The following is a 23,701-nucleotide window of genomic DNA, read 5'->3' as shown; positions in this document are numbered from 1 at the left end:
GCACAGAGTGGTAAGTAAGAATTATCAGTGACAAACTATCAGAAATGCTAACATAGTGTAAAGAACATGTATGTCAACCCAGGAGATCCCTCATAATAAGGTTTGATGCTTGTCTTCTCCAGGCAGAAAGGAGTGATGCTGCATACTATGAAGTTGACCTGGATCAGCCAGAAGGAGGTAAAAATCTAATAACTTAGCAAGAAAGAACTGACTATAGTTTGGTTAGAAATAGAATATCTTATGTTTATTTCAATATTCTTATTCCCTTCATTGAACTGTGAAGTTAATTGATTTATGCTTATTTAATAAACATGAGGAACACTTTATAAATTATAAAGTTAATGTTAATATAAAACATAGCTAGTCTATTGAAAGGGCTTTCTTAGCTCTCCATGCATCAGATAGCTGCAGCCTTACTAGGAGTCTGCTCGTTGAGAACTCACTTAACTCCTCAGAGATTTGTTCCCTCATTCTCTGGGACAATGGATGTGAAAGTAGTTGAAAGTAAAAATAGTGTCTTAAACATCACTGTGTTATTAAATAAATCCTTTCATCACAAGTACTTTCTTTGGAAATTACCCTGAAACCTCAGCCCCTCTGGAAGACATAGAAATATCACATTCTGCAGTCCTTACTTCATCATTTTCAGTGGGCTTTTGGAAAAAATACCAGGAATGGTATTTTTTATTCAATATGGCACACTCTAACCATGAGATTTAGTTATACGTTTCTTACAAATCAAATAATCATCCTTAGAATTATTCACTTTTGGGGGTGCATTGTATCATGAAAGGCTTCCCTGGTAGCTCAGATAGTAAAAAATCTGCTTGCAATGCAAAAGACCTGGGTTCTATCCCTGGGTTGGGAAGATCCCCTAGAGACGGGAATGGCTACCCACTTCAACATTCTTGCCTGGAGAATTCCATGGACAGACAGAGCCTGGTGGGCTACAGTCCATGGGTCACAAAGAGTCAGACATGACTGAGTGACCAACACTGCTACTGTATCAAGAAAGAACTGAAAAAGCAGGTAATGCCAAAAGGACAGTCCTTAGCTATGCCACTGGGATACATAAGATAAAGTATAATTAACATTTGTTCAGCACTTCCTACATACCTGTGTTACGTGCTAAGGCTTCCCTAGTGGCTCAGATGGTAAAGCATCTGCCTGCAGTGCAGGAGACCCAGGTCAGATCCCTGGGTCAGGAAGATCCCCTGGAGAAGAAAATGGCAACCCACTCCAGTATTCTTGCCTGGAGGTTTCCATAGACAGTACAGTTCATGGGGTCATAAAAAGTCAGATATGACTGAGCAATGAATATTTTCACTTTTACCAGCTGTGTAATGAGACTGCTTAGATTCAAATTCCAGCTTTATTATTTAGTACTTGTAGAAATAGCTATATCTCAGTTATTTTTATCTTTTTATCTTTATTTTCTATTTCATTATCTATAAAATTGGGATGGTAACATAGACTTCACAGTTGTTTTGTTTTGATTAAATGAGTTAGTAATATGTATAGTACTTAGAATACTGACTGGCATGTAATAGATGCACAATACAATCTCTTCCTCTCCTTTCCCCTCTCTCCATTCTGATCCCCATCCTCCGCCCTTTCCTCCTGTGATACTGTGAAATGCTGCCACCCGTGTTCTTGGCCACTAAGTGATAACTGATACGAGCAAATGCTACTGACAAGATTTAGAGCTCCCTTTAGAACGTAACTGAGCAACTTCAACAGTGCATTTTAGTTTAATATCTTCTATTACACAAGTTTGTTAAGCTGGTGAAAGGATTCTTTTTTAAATAGCTGTTTAAAAGCATCAGAACAGTGTGCTGATTTTTGAAAACTGAAGAAAACATTGAAAGTTTGAAAAAATTATCTTTCAATACAGGAAAAAAATTCTCTAAGAAAAGGCAAGATTTTAAAAGGATATACTTTTGTGTTGATTTCTAATTGGACCTGTTTTACATATATGCTGACTTTTCAAAAATTCTGAACTTAAAAAGTGTTTTCTTGGAATATTTAGAGAACTACTCAAAGGCATGAAGGAGAAAAACATTGTTAAGATAATGCTGTTGCCTTAAAATCCCCTCTAACCACTTTGCAACTTGCTACATCATGACAAATACTCATCATTAACCATGAAATGAATGCAATTCTCCTTTCACATTCAATGTTATATTGGAGATATTATATGGTATCTTTCATACATTCTGGAACTGCACACAAGTAACATTTCATAGTAGCAGATGTGTGACATCACATGAAAACTTGTAAAACCTTTACATGAAAATCACATCTGTCAGTCTCCACTATTATCTTAACTGTAGCTGTATGGTTTGCTTCTCCGTCTGTGCCAGAGAAGGCAGCTTTGCATGAAAACTGTTCCAGGAAATAGTGTCTTCTGGGCGAGCTAGTTAAGCAAATTGTGTAACTGCCATTGAAACCAAAATGCACCCAGCAGACATAATTTCACAAAAGAGGAGGAAAAAAAACACATTTGTACAAAAGTCACAGCTGTTCAACTCTACATTTTGTACTTTTTTCATTAAAAAATTCCCTTTCTTTATGAACAGTGACAGTTATATTTCTAGTTAGCAACTTTAGGACTTTTTAATACATTGCTAAGTCCTGCACTATTATGGATTTAGTGTCAAGAAAAATAGGGCTAACCTCTTTCTGTGGCTAAACTGAGCAGAAATGTGGTCTGTCTGTCCTGTCTGCAGATGAAATAAGAAAACATGTTGAGTGAGCCTCACTGTTCTTCAAAATACAGAGCTGTGTGGCTGCCTCTATAGCTCCAAATAAGGGGCAACATCTCTATGCTGGGGCCCTCACAGCATGCAATCCTCTCTGTTCAGGACTTTCCAGTCTTGCTCTTGGGGGCCAGAGTGTCTGGGACCACTCTCAAGCCATGGGTGGTGGAGTTGGGGCCTCAGAATGAGTGAGTCAGAAGTCAGCCTGGTGGGGCTGTGTGCAATATGACCACCACTCTCTGTCACCCTCCTGTGATACCACTAGAGGGGAGCCGGGGAGAAGATGTTCTCTGGGGAGATCTCTGTTCCTCTCCAGTGATGAGTTGCAGTGAGCTTGTTCAGACCATCACATGAGGTTATGAACACTACATTTATGGGATGCATTTCAAGCAAGAGTTTGGACTCTGGGCTCTACAGTCACAGTGCCTGGGTCCATTCCTATCAATACTGAACTTCTTCAGACAGAGTTTCCCCATATGTCAATTTAAGACAATTTACCTCATTATACTATTGTTGTTCAATTGCTCAGTCATGTCTGACTCTTTGCTACCCTATGAACTGCAGTAAGCCAGGCTTCCCTGTCCTTCACTGTCTCCTAGAACTTGCTCAAACTCATGTCTGTTGAGTCGATGATGCCACCCAACCATCTCATCCTCTGTTAACCCCTTCTCCTCCTGCCTTCAATCTTCCCCAGCATGAGGGTCTTTTCAAATGAGTCAGCTCTTTGCATCAGGTGGCCAAAGTATTGGAGCTTCAGCTTCAACATCAGTCCTTTCAATGAATATTCAGGACTGATTTCCTTAAGGATGGACTGGTTGGATCTCCTTGCAGTCCAAGGAACTCTCAAGAGTCTTCTCCAACACCACAGTTCAAAAGCATCAATTCTTCAGCGCTCAGCCTTCTTTATGGTACAACTCTCACATCCCTACACAACTACTGGAAAAACCATAGCTTTAAAATGATGTCTCTGCTTTTAAACATGCTCTCTAGGTCTGTCATAGCTTTTTTTCCCCAAGGTGTCTTTTAATTTCATGGCTGCAGTCACTGTCCATAGTGATTTTGGAGCCCAAGAAAATAAAGTCTTTTACTGTTTCCATTTTTTCCCATCTGCCATGATGTGATGGGACCAGATGCCATGAGGCAATGATACTTACATGATAATAATGATAATTTTTTTCTGAGTTTTAAATATATTAAATCTGTAATCTTAAAACTAGATTTGCCCAGGATAAAATTATGACACAATAAGTTAAAGTTACCAATAGTGGTCAAAATTTATTCAGCCCAGGTTTTCCAGTGTCAAGTTGCATAAACACTTTCCTGCTGTTGACTGCTGGAGTCCTATTGGCTTATCTGTGGCTGGCAGAAGTGAGTGAGTGTGCAAATGTGCCAGAGGCACAGGGTTTCTTTCACTCTGACATTCACTGCTGATGTCTGCTCTACAACTTCTCCTCCTAGTTGTTGGTTTGTCTGAAGAGTAACTGTTGAGTTAGACTTCTAGAGTCCTTGCATAGGCTTTTTTACCACTTGGTGGGAGGATGGAATGTTTTCCATATTTTGTAACCAGTCCTCTAATTGTGTAATGAGGTATGCAATTAAATACCAAAAATGATAGCTCTTCAGAGAACCCATTATATAATGTAAACACACAACGTTTACAAGTTGAGGTATTTCAATTATTTCGATGACTTTTTTTCCAAAAGACATTTCTAAGAAATACTGGCATACAGTTCTATTTAAAATTATCTGGAGGTCTGAGTTACCTTAGTTTTTTGACTGGTCTGATACACATACACATGCCTAATTCTTGGTATTGGTATACCTATGGAATCATGTAATGGGGAAAAAGCCATGACAAATAGTAGAATTGGATGCAACCTGAAGGAAGTTAAACTATTAGACTCACTATGATTGTACCCAGAGGCTTTCCTAGTAGCTCAGTGGTAAAGAATCTGCCTGCCACTGCAGGAGATGTGGGTTCGATCCCTGGGTTGGGAAGATCCCCTGGAGAAGGAAATCCCACTCCAGTATTTTTGCCTGAAGAATCCCATGGACAGAGCAGCCTGGTGGGCTACAGTCCATAGGGTTGCAAAAGAGCTGGACCCGACTTAGCGACTAAACAATAATGACGATGACTGCATTTCAGACCTCACAATCACTTGAAATCTAAAAGTATTAAAAGTTAGTCTGATCTAATTATGTAAGATATAACTAACTAAATTATGAGTAATTTTCTGACTTTGGTGATTATACATGAAAAACGAAGTGGAGAAATGTAGAAAGAAATGTGTTGTGCTGTGCTTAGTGGCTGTCGTGTCTGACTCTTTGTGACCCTATGGACAGTAGCCCACTAGGCTCCTCTGTCCACAGGGATTCTCCAGGCAAGAATAATGGGTGGGTTGCCATGCCCTCCTTCAGGGGATCGTCACAACCCAAGGATCAAACCCAGGTCTCCCACACTGCAAGCAGATTTTTTACCATCTGAGTCACCAGGGAAGCCCAAGAATACTGGAGTGGGTAGCCTATCCCTTCTCCAGGGGATTTTCCCAACCCAGGAATCGAACTGGTATCTCCTGCTTTACCAGCTGAGCTACCAGGAAAGCAAGTGGAAAGAAATGTAGTTTAAGCAAAAACAAACACAAAGTAAACCATATGAAGTGTAATGATACTGAGAATCATTTCCTTTTAGGGTTATAGCTAATGTCCAATTCAATAATTTAACTACCAGCATCAGATCTTTCCTTATTGCTTTCTGATTGTGAGTCTCTCACCTCTTTGATAGATATTTAAGCAGAGAAGGAAGGTTTGAGTTAAATACTGTTTCGTACATTGGAAATCAGCTTGAAAGCAGTTGAAGACATGGAAGAAGAATTGGAAGATTTCAAACAGGGAAAGGGTCAGAAAATCACGTCCCCCCAGGCCAAGTTTGTCCAGCCATCTATTTTTGCTAATGAAGTTTTATTGAAACATAGTGACACCCATTCATTTGAAGTGTCACCTGTGGTTGTTTTCAACAACAGCAGAATTGAATAGCTGTGACAGATGCCATTTGGCCCCCTAAAATATTTGCTATATGGCTTTTTTATGGAGTTTCCCAATATCTAACCTTAGGAAAGTGTTCTTGTTTGATAAACTATGTAAGGAAGTGTATTACAGATGAGATCTGGCGAGTCACATACTTCTGTTCTCTTTCCTTCCATTGAGCTACCTTGGATTTCAGATGTCATAGGTTTAAGCAAGGGATAGTCTGATTCAACAATTAAGACGAAATAACACTTATTGGCGTGCTGCAGTCCATGGGATAGTAAAGAGTCAGACACGACTGAGCGACTAAACTGAACTGAAAACTTATTGAAAATCTTTTAACATTGACAAAATTAACCAGGACTTGCAGCTATAGTATTATTAAAATATATGTGTATTTTAATTGATGAGCAATGTAATGGGACTAGAAGCCTTAGAACCATCTAAAAGTGATTTTCCTTTATTTTTGCAATTAGTGATACCTCCAAGTATTTATCTTAATTTTTGCATCTATTGAGTGTCTACATGACCTTAGATACTGTGTTAGAAAACTGCATTTGGCAAATGAAGTAAATTCACCTTCACTGGAAATGACTGTGGTGCCAAAATTCACTCGAGATGATAGCTCAAGACAAGTGTTCACGAAGGAGGTGCTCAAGGGCGTGAGCACACAGGCTGTCCTCATCAGCACCTCCCCAGTGGAGAGAAGGGCTTGACACTTAGTAAAAGCTCAGCAATGGTTTGCTGCTGCTGCTGCTGCTAAGTTGCTTCAGTCGTGTCCGACTCTGTGCAACCCCATAGATGGCAGCCCACCAGGCTCCCCCATCCCTGGGATTCTCTAGGCAAGAACACTGGAGTGGGTTGCCATTTCCTTCTCCAATGCATGAAAGTCATGTCCAACTCTTAGCGACCCCACGGATTGCAGCCTACCAGGCTCCTCCGTCCATGGGATTTTCCAGGCAAGAGTACTGGAGTGGGGTGCCATTGCCTTCTCCGAGTAACAGTTTGACTATGGCTATAAAAATAATTTAGCAATGATGTCATTAGTTTGTAACCATTGACCTACCATCTAGATTATTATTGTTAACAGAATATGATTGGAGGAAAGAGATTTAGATCTTGATGGAGAGGGCGAACATCTTTAGTGTTTCAGCCTCTGCGTTTCTTGGGCATGTAGGTTTTGTTATTCACCCAAATAACATTCACAACATGATGCAATAAGTAAGATTTAAAAACTGTCTATCAGAAAAGGGGTTCTGGAAAAGTAACTCATGTACATAACTACTGAAAGTTACTGAATATTACTTGATTTTCCTAAGGAAAGATGTGTATATAATTGAATCCTTAATGGGGGCTTCATCCTGAATAAAAGGATGCAGAGAGTGGTAACTCATTATGCTGAGACCTCCAATAGATAGAAGTCCAATTTACAAGAAAAACCCTCCTGATTTAAAATGAGGCCTTAAAAGACAAAGGAATCCGAATTTTATTCCATCCCTCAACTGAAAAATATGGTTGCTTCATTTAACTGACTTTGAAATCTGGTCTAATAGAACATCACTATTGCACAACTAGTCAGCTCCCAACATTCTGATTGCAAAATGAAGGGCATTTACTTTGATATCTTTAATTATCACTCATTTAGAGGACAGTGTGAAAGACACTTTTCCAATTGGTGTTTTAGAATCACGAGTCAAAGGGAAAGTATGACAAATTAGCCAGCTGGAGAGGCAAGAGACAGCTAGCTAGTGCGGCTAGAGTTTTTGTGGGTACTTCAAAGTAAGATGAAAGGGGAATAAAAGGACTGTTAGCCACATATGCACAATAAATGGAATACTAACACAATTTCACAACACATCAATAACAAGTTAATATCAAACTTAGAGACTTACTCAACATAATAAGTGCCATATATGGGATCATCGATTTTTTCCCAGCCATATGGAAGCTCTGAAAAATAAAGAGTTGTTTCTTTCAGTAAATAAGTAACAGGTAACACTATTTTTAATAAGTAATATAATTTAATTGTACATATATTGCAGAAATAGTCTAGCAAACTGGAATAAAGTATTCAGAGTCAGCACCAAATTTCAAATGCATATTGTAGGAACTATAAGAAGCACTGAAATTAGCACTTTAAACACAGAACTCTCTTCTCTGTAGATATACTGCTGGGTCTAGTTGTTTATCCCATGCCAAGCAGTAGAATGGCACATCATCATGTTATCACCACTCAAGGCAATGCAGAAGGCAAATCACTTTCCTGAAAGAGCACACAGCTTTCTCATTTATTTGTATTGTTAAAAGGAGCATTTCAGGATAAAGATTATAATTTCAAAATATATTTCTGAGAATAGCAAATTGTTTCTGATGGCTGAAACAAAGAAATTACACATTCTCAATTGATATCCCACTATTCGAGATGGTTAGCTTACTGTTCTCTCTCCATGGGTCAGAATTTGAATGCTGCCAATAACCTCTCTGGGTATATTTTTGTAAAAAGTCTAAAATTCTGAACGTGCTTTCCTTGACAATATGGTTTATATTTTCAATTCTCCACAGCAAATTTTAATAACACACATTAAAATATCAACAATACAATAAAGGTTTCTTTAAGGAAAAACATGCTATCTGAAAACTAGGCTATGTGTTATGATACTGTTTTCAAATATACCAAGTCATTATAATTAATTCCTATAAATATGAAGAATTATATTTTCCTCACACATATTAATAATATACATAAAACTTGAAACTAAGTAAGATGTACTGACAAACTTAATAATATGTTTAAATGACACTTAAAAGTTCTATTATTATAAGTAGTAATACATTTTCATCATAGACAAGCACAGTTATAAAAAGAAAATTAGAATCACTTGCAATTCTGCCATCCAGAGACAAATAATTTTTAGAGAAATTTGATAATATAGTCATATTATTTTTACAGCCTGGTATTTCTGCCTAACAAATATTGAGGGCATCTTCAACATGAATGAGTGCTACTGCACAATATCACTTTGAAAGTGGCACAGTTGCTGTGTGAGTTGTGGTTAGAGCCTTGTATAATCCCACCATTCTTCTGTCATTGAACATTTGGGACTTTTCAGTGATATGTCACCTGTGTTGGACTTACTAAAGCTTAAGTCTTTCATCATTTTCCCAATAACTTAGCCATGATAAATTCCTAGAGATTTCCAGTTAAAGGGCATGCACACTTTTGTGACTTTTGATAAATCTCTATATCTATATTCACATTTTACTATCCCATTCACAAAAGAAACCAATTTATGACTTCATTGGGAATTTGTGAGTGACTTTGGTTCTCTGTACCATCAAATTAAATACAGGTCCACAATTCCTCATCCAAAAATTTTTGGACAGAGGGGTTTTGATATTCATAATTTTTCTGATTTTAGAAGGATAACATGATGCAAACGACTTCTATTCTATAGCAATCCAAGCAGTGTTTGAGAAAGCACTTAAAATTTTTTAAAGCCATGAATATTCAGGCAGCCCAAATCATGTGATTCTCACTAAGAGGCACAGAAAAGGACCCTTTCAAGTCAGTTACCACTAGTTTGCTGCCAGCATGCCCAGATCAGGTTACCTTTTGTTGCCACATGAGTTTATAAAAGGCAATTTTTAGAACTTTTGAAATCTGGATATGCAGATAAAATATTATACATTATTATTTAAAAATCAACCAAATTATTTTTAAGTAGCAGTTCATAGTTGTATTAATTTTTATTTCTTCATTCTTGGACTGTTTTTTCCCTTTTGTACACTTCTTGCTTTTATAAATCAATTCATAATAGTTTTTTTAATTTATGAAGAGTAACAATCCTTTATCACATGTTGCATACATGTTTTTAAGAGTTTAATTTTGTTGAACAGTCTCTTTAACACGTTTTTTAAAATTTCATTTGGTAAATTCTCAGTGATTTCCTTATGGTTTCTATTATTGGATCTTCCCCTAAATAATAAAGATATTTTTCAAGTATTTTTTTTTAACTATATAAAATCTAGGCTATGACCTGGTTTAATAATTCTTGGATTAGTAATGGATTAACATAAGATACTAGGAGTAGTAACATATAACACCAAATTGTGAAGCACCTTAAGAAATTTTTCTTTCAAAATGGTAATAAGAATATTACTGAGTATTTAGTAAGTCCAGGTACTGATGGACTTTCCATGCACTGACTCATCTTATGTTAACAATCATACAGGATTTAAAAGCTCTGTACTTTGGTTCCAGAGACCTTAGCCAATTCAGATATGAGTTTAGGCACTCTGTTTAATAGAGCATAAACAATACTTAATTTAGACTAATGAGAATAACCATCCAGATAGTTTTTATCCAATTCCCCAAGCTATTGGACGGTTTGGCTATTAAAAAGAAAAATCCATTTGACAGATATCTACTGAGTGCGTTTTGCTACTTCTAAGTCGCTTCAGTCAGTCGTGTCCGACTCTGTGCGACCCCATAGACGGCAGCCCACCAGGCTCCCCCATCCCTGGGATTCTCCAGGCAAGAACACTGGAGTGGGTTGCCATTTCCTTCTCCAAAGCATGAAAGTGAAAAGTCAAAGTGAAGTCGGTTAGTCGTATCCGACTCTTAGCGACTCCATGGACTGCAGCCCACCAGGCCCCTCCATCCATGGGATTTTCCAGGCAAGAGTACTGGAGTGGCGTGCAACTAAAGTGAAAGAATATACAGAGGACAATTGATATTATGAATGCATGTATGCATTAGTCGCTCGGTCATGTCCAACTCTTTGCGATCCCATGGACTGTAGCCCGCCAGGCTTCTCTGTCCATGGAATTCTCCAGGCAAGAGTACTGGAGTGGATTGCCATGCCCTTCTCCAGGGGAGCTTCCCAACCCAGGGATCAAACGCTGGTCTCCTGCATCACAGGCAGATGCTTTACCGTCTGAGCTACAGGAAGCCCGGATATTATGAGTATTTATTATTAATAAGGCTGAATATATGGATTCATACATAAAATAGGTTTAATATCACCCCATGTGTATAAAAATAAGGAAAACAATATTTACTAATATTCAGAGTAAAAGTCTAACATGAAGTCATAAAAGTATACATAAAAGTATACATAAAAGTATAACATTTATATATACTAGTCCTACTTGAAGGTGCTGTCAAATGGAAGCATTTCAAAGTCAAATTAAAAAAAAAACTTTTATAGTGTAAAACCATTTCTTCAGTTATTCCTTATCTTTGGCTCTTTTTTTTGGGGGGGTGTAAATTACTAATTCTAAGCTATGTATCCCCAAAGTATAGAGTTCACTGATTCTTTATCTTTTTGGATTTACAATGCCAAAGGTTCTGAGAAGAATTCCTTGGTATTGTTTCCCATTTTCCATCATGAAGTAGTCATCAGGACTTGGGGGGAAATCTGGTCTGCACTTCATAAGATAATAACATAATTTCTTTCCTTATGTCATATTTCCAAAAGAGATTATTAATTCCTAAACAAAATTCTATGCTATAAATACTTATATTTTAAGATGAACTATTAAGTGGTACTTGACTCACAGTTTTAAACAAAATGATACACTGTACCTCTAACTTGTTCCAAAGAGCTGCCAATCATTTCATTTATAATGCTTGCAAAGGATTGATGGATGGATTTTACAAGAAACAAGTAATAGGATACATATATTGGTTCATTTGTAAATATGACAGAATGAGTATAAAAATCTACAACCAATGTTTAAAATGGTGTTAGTGTGTGTATGTACATATATATGAATGTATGTGTGTATGCATATATGTATATGCATGTGCATATATGTGTGCACACAAAGATTTCTTTCTGAAAAGCAAAGAAAGGTCTACGCTAAAATGCTAACAAAAAAACTACAAGCCTTTTTTCATTTATAAGAAGACAAGTCATAATACGTAATAATTGTTATAATAACAACAACAATAATAACAAGATTATTAACTGAGAAGTATACATTTATACGATGAAAAATTAAGAATTATCTTTCATTGTGAAAAGTAAGTTATTTGGAATTGAATTAGTGTGTTAAAAAAGACTACTTCTTTTTACAATTAAGGGAACAAATGACAAAAAAGAATTTCCAATTTTGTACTATTTGCCCTACCGAACAAGCATGCAGCTTGGAGCTCTTGGGTCCTAGGTTATTTAGAAAGCTGTATCTAATAATATCTGACAAATTTACAGATGATTAAGGTCACACTAATGAAAGAATAACATATACTATGCAACAGAGAAAAATAAACACTTGAGATCAGCAAGGTTAATGCTGCATTAAGAACTGTTGTAATTGAGATTTTCTTCAGGCCATGGCACCATGGAGAAAATTCAGTGATTAGATATTCTTATAGTAATCCACTCTGCAAATGTCTGTGCAAATGTCTAGTTTAACTTGCAGTCAGTCATATAAGCTTAGTAAAACTACGATAGCATAAAAAATTAAAGAGGCATCTAGTTCTGCCTGGTTTTTGCCACAGTATGTGGATCACAATAAACTGTGGAACATTCTGAAAGAGATGGGAATACCAGACCACCTGACCTGCCTCTTGAAAAACCTGTATGCAGGTCAGGAAGCAACAGTTAGAACTGGACATGGAACAACAGACTGGTTCCAAATAGGAAAAGGAGTACATCAAGGCTGTATATTGTCACCCTGCTTATTTAACTTCTATGCAGAGTACATCATGAGAAATGCTGGGCTGGAAGAAGCACAAGCTGGAATCAAGATTGCTGGGAGAAATACCAATAACCTCAGATATGCAAATGACATTGCCCTTATGGCAGAAAGTGAAACAGGAGAGTGAAAAAGTTGGCCTAAAGCTCAACATTCAGAAAACTAAAATCATGGCATCTGGTCCCATCGCTTCATGGGAAATAGATGAGGAAACAGTGGAAACAGCGTTAGACTTTGTTTTTTTGGGCTCCAAAATCACCGCAGATGGTGACTGCAGCCATGAAATTAAAAGACGCTTACTCCTTGGAAGGAAAGTTATGACCAACCTAGATAGTATATTCAAAAGCAGAGACATTATTTTGCCAACTAAGGTCTGTCTAGTCAAGGCTATGGTTTTTCCAGTGTTCATGTATGGATGTGAGAGTTGGACTGTGAAGAAAGCTGAGCACTGAAGAATTGATGCTTTTGAACTGTGGTGTTGGAGAAGACTCTTGAGAGTCCCTTGGACTGCAAGGAGATCCAACCAATCCATTCTGAAGGAGATCAGCCCTGGGATTTCTTTGGAAGAACTGATGCTAAAGCTGAAACTCCAGTACTTTGGCCACCTCATGAAAAGAGTTGACTCATTGGAAAAGACTCTGATGCTGGGAGGGATTGGGGGCAGGAGGAGAAGGGGACAACAGAGGATGAGGTGGCTGGATGGCATCACTGAGTCGATGGATGTGAGTGTGGGTGAACTCCAGGAGCTGGTGATGGACAGGGAGGCCTGGCGTGCTGCAGTTCATGGGATCACAGAGAGTCGGACATGACTGAGTGACTGAACTGAACTGAACTGATCATGTTATACTTTTTATTTACTTGTTTTTCCCAATTCTTGTTTATTTATCATTTATTTGTTAAGTCATTTTCATTGCAGAAAACTGAGACTCCTTTATGCTAGCTCAAAAAAACCATTTTTTTATGGTAAAGATGATCTTATTTGTAAAGCAGAAATAGAGTCCCAAATTAGAGAACCAACTTATGGTTAACAAGGCAGGAAAGGAAAAGTGGGAAAATTTGGGAGATTGGGACTGACATATATACACCACTATGGATAAACAAGGTAACTAATGAGAACCTACCATAGAGCACAGGGAACTCTTCTAAATCTGTGGTGACCTAAATGGGAAGGAGATCTAAAAAAGAGTGGATATGTGTATATGCATAACTGATTCACACTGCTGTACAGAAAAACTAACACAACCTTGTAAAGCAATCATGTGTGTGGGCTAAGTCACTTCAGTCACGTCTGACTCTTTGTGACCCTATGGAGTGTAGCCCGTCAAGCGCCTCTGTCCATGGGGATTCACCAGGCAAGAATATTGGAGTGGATTGCCATGCCTTCCTCCAGGGTATCTTCCCAACCTAGGGACTGAATTTGGTCTATTATGTCTCCTGCACAGGTAAGTGTGTTCTTTACTACTAGAGCCACCTAGGAAGCCCAAAGCAATTATACTCCAATAGAAATTAATTTAAAAAAATAGAGCACTTTTCAGGCTACAATTGGGAAACTTGTAGAATCCAAGGATAGTATTCACTATGGAAATGGGGCCCAAATACTGAAAAGGTATAAGAAACACTATCTCACTACTTTGATTCTCTATCACCTCCCCTACCATCTCCCTAATTCAATAATCCAATTCATTTTATTCAAAATAAATCCAAGTTACTTAGCCTGGAAGATCACTGTAATGGTTGTTCTCAGGTCAAGAATTCACTTATATAATAATCAGATATAGCTGGGGGAATGTTTCCCTTTTGGAGATACAGAGCCACATTTGGATAATTCAAATGGAGGAACATTCTAGAAAATAACTGGCCAATACTCTTCAAAGGTGTCAAGGTCATGAAATAGAAACATTGATTTAGGTACCATCACAATGTATGGAGACTATGGAGACACAAAGACTAAATGTGGAATAGGATATGGATTGGGCCTGGACCAGAAAGTGGATATTAGTGAACCAACTAGAAAAAGCTAAATAAGGTATAGACTAGTACTAGTTTGTGCTTAGTCGCTCAGTCATGCATGACTCTTTGCAGCCCCATGGACTGTAGACTGCCAGGCTCTTCTGTCCAGGGGATTCTTCAGGCAAGAATAATGGAGTGGGTTGCCATGCCCTCCTCCAGAGGATCTTCCCAACCCAGGTCTCCCACTTTGCAGGCGGATTCTTTACCATCTGAGCCACTAGGGTAGCCCAAGAATACTCAAGTGGATAACCTAACCCTTCTCCAGGGGATCTTCCCAACCTAGGAATAGAACTGGGGTCTCCTGCATTGAAGGTGGATTCTTTAACAGCTGAGCCACCAGGGAACTAATCTATATAAATGCTAATTTCCTGACTTCAATAATTGTACTTACGAAATATTTTACTACTAGGGGAAGTGAGGTGAAAGGTACACAGAAACACTTTGTACTATTTTTTTCTACTATTTCTGAAATCGAAAATACTTCCAAAAGTAAAAAAAAGCTATTTCACCAACTCTCACTATTGATTAGATGACTTCTATTCATACTTTATTAGCATTCAATCATATATATATAACACTGAATTAATTTGGATAGCATTAAATATTTAAACAAAGTGAGAATATAATATTTCTGCATTTGTAGTCTTCTTTTATTTTATGTTGAGTTTTTGTAGACATTTTCACGAAAGTAACTTTTAATTTGACTATTTTTCACTTTTTCTTCCTATTGCCTATCACTGGAAAAACTAGGTAAATATTAACACCATGTTCACATCTAAGGGTTTGCTGCATCTTGAATCCTAGAGATACAAATTCAGTAATATGAGTTCAAAATGTGAAGTCAGGTTTTGTTCATTTCCTGGGAGGCAGAATCTTGTAAGGGTCATAGCATAGGTTATGCTAATTCATGAGGGTTGTATGAAGGCCCATCCTGGTGGGCAGCTTATGAAGCCAGGAGGTAGACCAATTTAGAAAGCATACGAAGTACTAAGACTTTGGGGACAGGAACAAGGGCCAGAATGTGGGCCTATTTCCTTCAGTGCTAGATTATTTTAATTGGATTTGGCTTTTTTGAAAAATTGAGGCTCTTGCTATTGTGGTTTAGAGGTGATGACATCACAAGAGAACATAGAAACGTACAAAATTTCCCCAGGTAGAAAACCGCTCACTCCAGTGATAACTTATATTCATATTAAAATCTTTTCCTATATTTTTATTAGATTTTTGCCATACGCATAGTATATAAATTGGGAAATATAACTAAGTTTTTCTGGAAAAGTCACCTAACTTTTGTTCCCAAGGAGTATAATTATAAACATAAATTCTGAAAACATTCTAGTTTTTAAGAAAATCCATAAAAGAATGATACATTAATCACAAATTCATTTCCCTATAGAAGGTTGAGGGTGTATCCTTCTAGATCTTTCTGCTCCTCTTTACCAGATAATTTTATTCCATTCAGTGATGAAAATGAACAAATAAAGCAACAAACTTTAGAGTCAAAATGAAAACAGAAATTGGTTCTTTATGTTCTCTTTTTCATCTTTCTCAGAGAATGTTTACAACACAAACCCAGTTAATATTGTGGAACTATAGGCTAGGGAATCATCATTTGTAGGGCTGAGTATAGGACAGGTTTTTTTTTTTTTTTAAACCATTTTTACAGTGGAAATGAGAACTAGCTGATTTGCATTTTACAGCACTGGCATTTAATTCATGTTTTCATGTGGTTTCATGATAGTAACTTTTAATTTGGCTACTTTTGGTTTCAACCTGAGTATTTCATTACCCCAGTACTGTAAAGTATTATAATTGATTTTAAATGTACTGACCACAGTTTCATGGGATTGTTGATAAAACATACAATGGCACAAACAAATTCCAAATAAATCCATTCATTAATGTATCTGACCACATTGAGTGCAAAGTGTTAAGCTCTGGATTCCCCTGCTGGCCCAGTGGTTAAGAATTTGCTTTCCAGGATGGTGGACATGACTGGATCTCTGGTTGAGGAACTAAGGTCCCACATGCCATGAGGTGACTAAGCCTGTGCCACAGCTAGAGAGCCCCTACACCACAGCTACTGATCCCGCATGCTCTGGAGACTGCACGTTGCAAGAAAGAGACTACGTTCCATAAGGAGAACTCCCACAGGCAGCAAGGAGGATCTTGTGCACCACAACTAAGATATGATAAATAAGTAAATAGACATGAATAAATAAATAGCCATAGAAGCCAGAAACAAGCCAAATAAGTACCCATAAATAAATAAATAAATAAAGGAAATATATGTCCATCTTAATTCAGAGTTTCAAAGAACAGCAAGGAAAGATAAGAAAGCCTTCCTAAGTGATCAATGCAAAGAAATGGAGGAAAGCAATAGAATGGGAAAGACTAGAGATCTCTTCAAGAAAATTAAAGATACCAAGGGAACATTTCATGCAAAGCTGGGATAAACAATAAAGGACAGAAATGGTATAGACCAAACAGAAGCAGACGATATCAAGAAGAGGTGGCTAGAATACACAGAAGAACTATACGAAAAAGGTTTTAACGACTCAGATAGACACAATGGTGTGTTCACTCACCTGGTGCGGGACATCCCAGTGTGTGAGGTCGGATGAGCCTCGGGAAGCATCATGACAAACAAAGCTAGTGGAGATGATGGTATTCCAGTTAAGCTATCTCAAATCCTGAAAGATGATGCTCTGAAAGTGCTGCACTCAATATGCCAGCAAATTTAGAAAACTCTGTAGTGGCCACAGGACTGGAAAAGGTCAGTTTTCATTCCAATCCCAAAGAAAGGCAATGCCAAAAAATGTTCAAACTACCGTACAATTGCACTCATCTCACATGCTAGCAAAGTAATGCTCAAAATTCTCTAAGCGAGGCTTCAACAGTACATGAACCAAGAACTTCCAGATGTTTAAGTTGGATTTAGGAAAGGCAGAGGAACCAGAGACCAAGTTGCCAACATCCACTGCATCACAGAAAAAGCAAGAAAATTCCAGAAAAAGATCTACTTCTGCTTCATTGACTACACTAAAGTGTTTGTGTGGATCACAACAAACTGTGGAAAATTCTTCAAGAGATAGGAATACCAGACCACCTTACTTGACTCCTGAGAAATTTGGATGCAGGTCAAGATCAACAATTAGAACCGAACATGGAACAATGGACTGGTTCCAAATTGGGAAAGGAGTATGTCAAGGCTGTATATTATCACCCTGCTTACTTAACTTATATGCATATATATTTTGCAAAATGCTGACCTGGATGAAGCACAAGCTGGAATGAAGATTGCCAGGAAAAATATCAATAATCTCAGATATGCAGATGACACCACCCTTATGGCAGAAAGCGAAGAAGAACTAAAGAGTCTCTTGAAGAAAGTGAAAGAGGAGAGTGAAAAAGTTGGTTTAAAACTCAGCGTTCAGAAAACTAAGATCACGGCATCTGGTCCCATCCCTTCATGGCAAATAGATGGGGAAACAATGGTACAGTCACAGACTTTACTTTTTTGGGCTCCAAATCACTGCAGATGGTGACTGCAGCCATGAAATTAAAAGATGCTTGTTCCTGGGAAAAAAGTGTGACAAACAGACCACATATTAAAAAGCAGAGGCATTACTTTGCCGACAAAGGTCTATCTAGTCAAAGCTATGGTTTTTCCAGTAGTCATGTACGGATGTGAGAGTTGGACAATAAAGAAAGAAATCTGAGCACTGAGGAATTAATGCTTTTGAACTGTGGTGTTGGGGAAGACTCTTGAGAGTCCCTTGGACAGCAAGGAGATCCAACCAGGCAATCCTAAAGGAAATCAGTCCTGAATTTTCATTGGAAGGACTGATGCTGAAGTTGACACTCCAGTACTTTGGCCTAAGAAATGACTCATTAGAAAAGACCTTTATGCTGGGAAAGATTGAAGGCAGGAGTAGAAGGGATGACTGAGGATGACATGGTTGGATGGCATCACCAACTGGATGGACATGAGTTTGAGCAAACTCCAGGAGTTGGTGATGGACAGGAAAGCCTGGCATGCTGCAGTCCATGGGGTCGCAATGTGTTGGACACAACTGAGTGACTAAACTGACTGATTTATAAAAAATAAAATGCATATGCTGTTCCTAACAGATTATATAAACAAATATATGCTCAATAATGCGGATATTCAGGGTCCCTTTTCTACCTGGAAAAAGACTATCAAATATAGATGCGCACACTTTGCAATGCTAACTTAAAGATGGCAGAGTAACCTATTTGAGATGGTAACAGAAGTGGCGGCAGAAAGGCGTGACCCAATAAAGGACTCTGTCTGGTAAAGCTTCAGAAAGAGTTATACAGAGTTCAAGTTTGCAAGCTGCACTAGAAGGTGAAAAAATGATGAATGTAATAGGTGAGCTTTTAAAAAAAATTTCCTAGAGCTCTGGAGAAAAGTCTGGATATAATGAAGGATTTTAGAAACAACATGTTAGGACTTCAAAATACATATATCCAGTTTCCTCTTAATTTCAGTTTAGTCACTCATGAAATATAGAAAATTACAATTTTATAAATCTTAATTTCTTTAAGTCTAGATTAATCCATCTGTTGATCTATCTATTTATGATCACCATTCACATAAAATTCTTTATAAAAACATACTGGTCTCTTATAATGTAAAGGTTGCTATCTAAATTTTAATCTATCCACTAATAAATATCCAGTAAGAGAATAATACAACCAGGCAGAAACCATATCCACAATATAATGTTGTTGTTCACTTGCTAAGTTGTTTCTGACTCTTTGCAACCCCATGGACTGTAGCCCACCAGGACCCTCTGATCATGGGATTTCCCAGGCAAGAATACTGGTTGGGTTGCTATTTTCTTCTCCAGGGGATCTTCCTGGCTCAGGGATCGAACCTGTGTCTCCTGTATTGGCAGGCGGATTCTTGACCTCTGAGCCACCAGGGAAGCCCACAACATAATTAGGAGAAAGAAAATGCTATGAACTTAAAAAAGTACATTAAGTGGAGACACAACACTAATGCATCAGAGTCAACTCAAGAGCTCATTCTGGATGAGAAAATCAGGTGGAGAGTGCAGCAGAAAAGAGAGGGAGAAGGAGCTCAGGGATGGAAAGACAGACAAAACCACCCTCAGAAAGACAAATTTCTGTTCTGAATTGGAAAATGCTAACAGGCCTTGTTGATCAGAACACAGCTATTGGGAAATTGAAAAAAGGGAGTTTGAAAGTGAGAAGAATGAAAGATGGAGTCTTAGGAAGGTACTTCTTAAGAATAAGAGGGAAACGAAGTCAATAGAGGAAATGGCCCTTGGAAATTTGGTTATGAAAGAAAAAAAGTGTGGAAGAAGTTGTGTTTGCAGAAACAAACAAAAAGAGAATCAAGATCTTAAGACATACCATTATCGCTGAAAAAAAAAAAAGATGTCATCTACTAAAACATTAGTATTTCACAAAATAAACAGAAGAGGGTGCTCATGAACTAAGAATGTAGTAATCCACCAAAATCTTTTATTTTTGCTTATATAAAATCGTTATTGCTGGTCCAGGAAAAAAATAAAAATACATACAAAGTAGATAATATTCCTACAAAGTTGCCATGAAAAATGAAAGTGAAAGTGAAAGTGAAAGTGAAAGTCGCTCAGTTCAGTTCAGTCTCTCAGTCGTGTCCGACTCTTTGCGGCCCCATGAATCGCACGCAGCACGCCAGACCTCCCTGTCCATCACCATCTCCCAGAGTTCACTCAGACTCACGTCCATCGAGTCGGTGATGCCATGCCCAATTCTTTGCAATCCCATGGACTGTCCATAGAATTCTCCAGGCCAGAATACTGGAGTGTGTAGCCTTTCCCTTCTCTGGAGGATCTTCCCAACCCAGGGATTGCACCCACATCTCCCGCATTGCAGGCAGATTCTTTACCAGCTGAGCCACAAGGGAAGCCCAAGTTGCCATACAAAATCAGAAATGAGAGTCAAAGCAATGTTTCTAATAAAAATCACTCTCTTTCCTCAAACATAACAAAAACACAAATGAGACAACTGTAATGAAATCTCAAGATATTTTCAAACAACCATTTATAAAGACAAAACAACATTTTGAATTAGAAATTTAAAAGTTGTGACCAGAAATGGATAAAGACAGAAAGATACTAAAGAAGAGTTGATTAAAATAGAATACAGAGTAAGAAAAAGAAGCTCTGAAATTAAAACTAAATTACCGGGTGCCCAAGAGAGAATCAAGTCAATCGGAAATAAAATAAGGACCACTGAGGAAAGACACAGTGATAGCTAAGAAAGCAAAATAAGATAAAATAAATGGTAAAATGAATCAGAAAGAAGTCACTAATATAGAAGACAGGCAAAGATAATCCAGTAAATGTATAACTGGAATACATAAAGGATAAAAAAATAGAAGTAATACTTTAAACTATAATCCAGAAGAATTTCCAGAAATAAAATTACTACATATGTCTCTATATTGAACACTGGCCTAGAACAATCAATTGTAAGACATCAATTAGCCATTGGACTTCAGATATAGAGGAAAACTGGATAAAAGATAAGTTCCTTAAAATAAAAAAAATCAAAGTTTTACATCTCAGGAATAATATACATAGTTAGACAACAGTGAAGCAGCATTTTAAGGAGTCTGAAAGAATTAGTGAACCAAGGGTTTTCAGTTCAGTTCAGTCACTCAGTTGTGTGTGTCCGACTCTGCGATCCCATGAACCACAGCACACCAGGCCTCCCTGTCCATCATCAACTCCCGGAGTCCGCCCAAACCCATGTCCATTGTGTCGGTGATACCATCCAACCATCTCATCCTCTGTTGTCCCCTTCTCCTCCTGCCCTCAATCTTTCCCAGCATCAGGGTCTTTTCAAATGAGTCAGCTCTCCGCATCAGGTGGCCAAAGTATTGGAGTTTCAGCTTCAACATCAGTCCCTCCAATGAACACCCAGGACTGAATTCCTTTAGGAAGGATTTTAAATCCAGCCAATCAAAAATATTAATGTGTTCATATGTGTAAGCACACATACACACATGCACACTCACACACGAGTTTATGATATGCAGGAACTCAAGGAATACTTAATTCAAGAACCCTTCCAGAGAAGCCTATTTATCTTAATTAAACCAAACAATTCAACCAAGAGATAACTAGAGCAAGGACTAGCAGTACCATCTAAAATATTTAATTGTGGATCTAAGTGTAGAACAAAGGTAGGAGTAAGGATGTTAGAATAACACATATATTTTAGTCACTCAGTCATATCCAACTCTTTGTGACCCCATGGGCTGTAGCCCACCAGGCTCCTCTGTCCATGGGGATTCTCCAGGCAAGAACACTGGAGTGGGTAGCCATTCCCTTTTCCAGGGGATCTTGCTAATCAAGTCACTGAACCTGGGTCTTCTGCAGTGCAGGAAGATTCTTTACCATATGAGCCATCAGAATAATATGAAACTATTACATGTTTAGATATTATTGAAATAAATCAATTAAGAAAGAGAATATTAAAAAGGAAAGAATGACCAGTGATCTCACTTATGGCTGCTTTGGTAATAGGAGTCACAGAATACCATTTAAAGCTAACAAAAGAACAAGGGCCTTATAAAAGATATCAGCATAAAGGCAAACATTAGAACAAATACAGACTTGTTTTAAATACCAAAGAAAGAAACAAATAGCTCCCCCTCCAAAACAAAAGACTATATAGACAAATACAGTCAGTATAGCATGATACGGTCAATAAATATAACATAAAACAGTAGGACAGAGTGAAAACGAAGGAATGCAATTTGCCTTTCTTGTTCATATTTTCTAATTAGCTCATAAAGAAAGGCTAAATAGAAAGGTCTGGGCAAAGGCATGCCAGACAAATGGGGAAAAAAAATAAACAAGGAAGCAGGGATTAGAGACCTGCTACAAGGATTGAAGTCAAAAGCATTAACCAGGATAAGAAATCCTATTTTATAACAGTAACAGTCACAATTCATAATGAAAGCACACTAGTTTCAATATCTGCATGGAAAATAATACAAATTGTCTTCATAAAATAGTCATTACAGGAGTTACAAAGAAAACTAGAAATACACTAACAACAAATACTTAAGACTACTCCAGTTTACGTTAGGTCAAAATTGACAATAGTAAGATAAATAAGAGCTAAATACAGCAAAATTAATTAGGCAAATCTTTTGGTTCTCTCATCTCTTTTTCTATTTATACCCCAATAACAGAATGTACATTCTTGTCAACTACACATGGGTCATTCCCCACAACTGTCTATACATTAGACTACAAAAGTCTTAAATTCTACAAAGCAGAAATAACACAAACAATAATCTTTGCCCTAATGCAGTAAAATGTAGACATTAATAATAAAATCATAAAATCTAAAAACTTTCATCTAGAAATTTAAAAAAACTCTAACTCACTCATGCATCAGAGAGGAAATATAAACTTAAATTGTAGAATTTCTAAAAGTGATGAGAGTGAAAACAGTAGTAAAATCTGTAGAAAAGAAACAGTGATCAGAGGAAATTTTATAGTGTGTGTATATATACACACATATATACCTATATATATACACACACATACACACATACATAAATGGAAAAACGGAAATAAAAGTGAATTCCCAATTCCAAAAGCTAGAAAAAGTAATCCCTCCAAGGAAAAAACAAAACAAAATATAAAAAAAGGACTGTAAATGATAAAAGCAAAACTTTATGTAGTAGAAAATGGAAAAATAAATAATACTAATTGAAGCACTGTTTCTTTTGAAAATCAGCAAAATAATTACTTTAATAGTCATATACAACAAAGTAAAAGAGTGACAAAAGGGAAGCAATCTAAACACAAGTCTGCACAAACCTATGCTAAAAAAATTGAAAATCTAAATTAAATGGATAACTTCTTAGAAAAATATAATTTATGAAAAGTGGTCCCAGAGAAAAATAATATGAGTACTAAGGGTTATTTATAAATTGAGTGTGAGTAAAGGCTGTATTCGGAGAAGGCAATGGCACCCCACTCCAGTACTCCTGCCTGGAAAATCCCATGGATGGAGGAGCCTGGTGGGCTGCAGTCCATGGGGTCGCTGAGGGTCGGACACGACTGAGCGACTTCCCTCTCTCTTTTTACTTTCATGCATTAGAGAAGGAAATGGCAACCCACTCCAGTGTTCTTGCCTGGAGA

General features: G+C 37.5%; 1 protein-coding gene across 5 annotated transcripts in view; it reads right to left on the bottom strand.

Annotated features, from left to right (window-relative positions):
- MAGI2 (membrane associated guanylate kinase, WW and PDZ domain containing 2) overlaps positions 1-23,701 on the bottom strand; it is a 1,505,066-nt gene that overhangs the window by 364,503 nt on the left and 1,116,862 nt on the right. For all 5 annotated transcript variants that reach the window (XM_060414641.1, XM_060414642.1, XM_060414643.1 and 2 more), the window contains exon 7: positions 7,676-7,733. In XM_060414641.1, coding sequence (XP_060270624.1) covers positions 7,676-7,733 — 58 coding nt within the window. The remainder of the gene's footprint in view (positions 1-7,675; positions 7,734-23,701) is intronic.

Source organism: Ovis aries, chromosome 4 (genome assembly GCF_016772045.2).
Source record: "Ovis aries strain OAR_USU_Benz2616 breed Rambouillet chromosome 4, ARS-UI_Ramb_v3.0, whole genome shotgun sequence".
NCBI classification, from domain to species: domain Eukaryota; kingdom Metazoa; phylum Chordata; class Mammalia; order Artiodactyla; family Bovidae; genus Ovis; species Ovis aries.
Note: the sequence above shows the minus strand (reverse complement) of the source record. Positions and strands in the feature narration are given on the sequence as shown.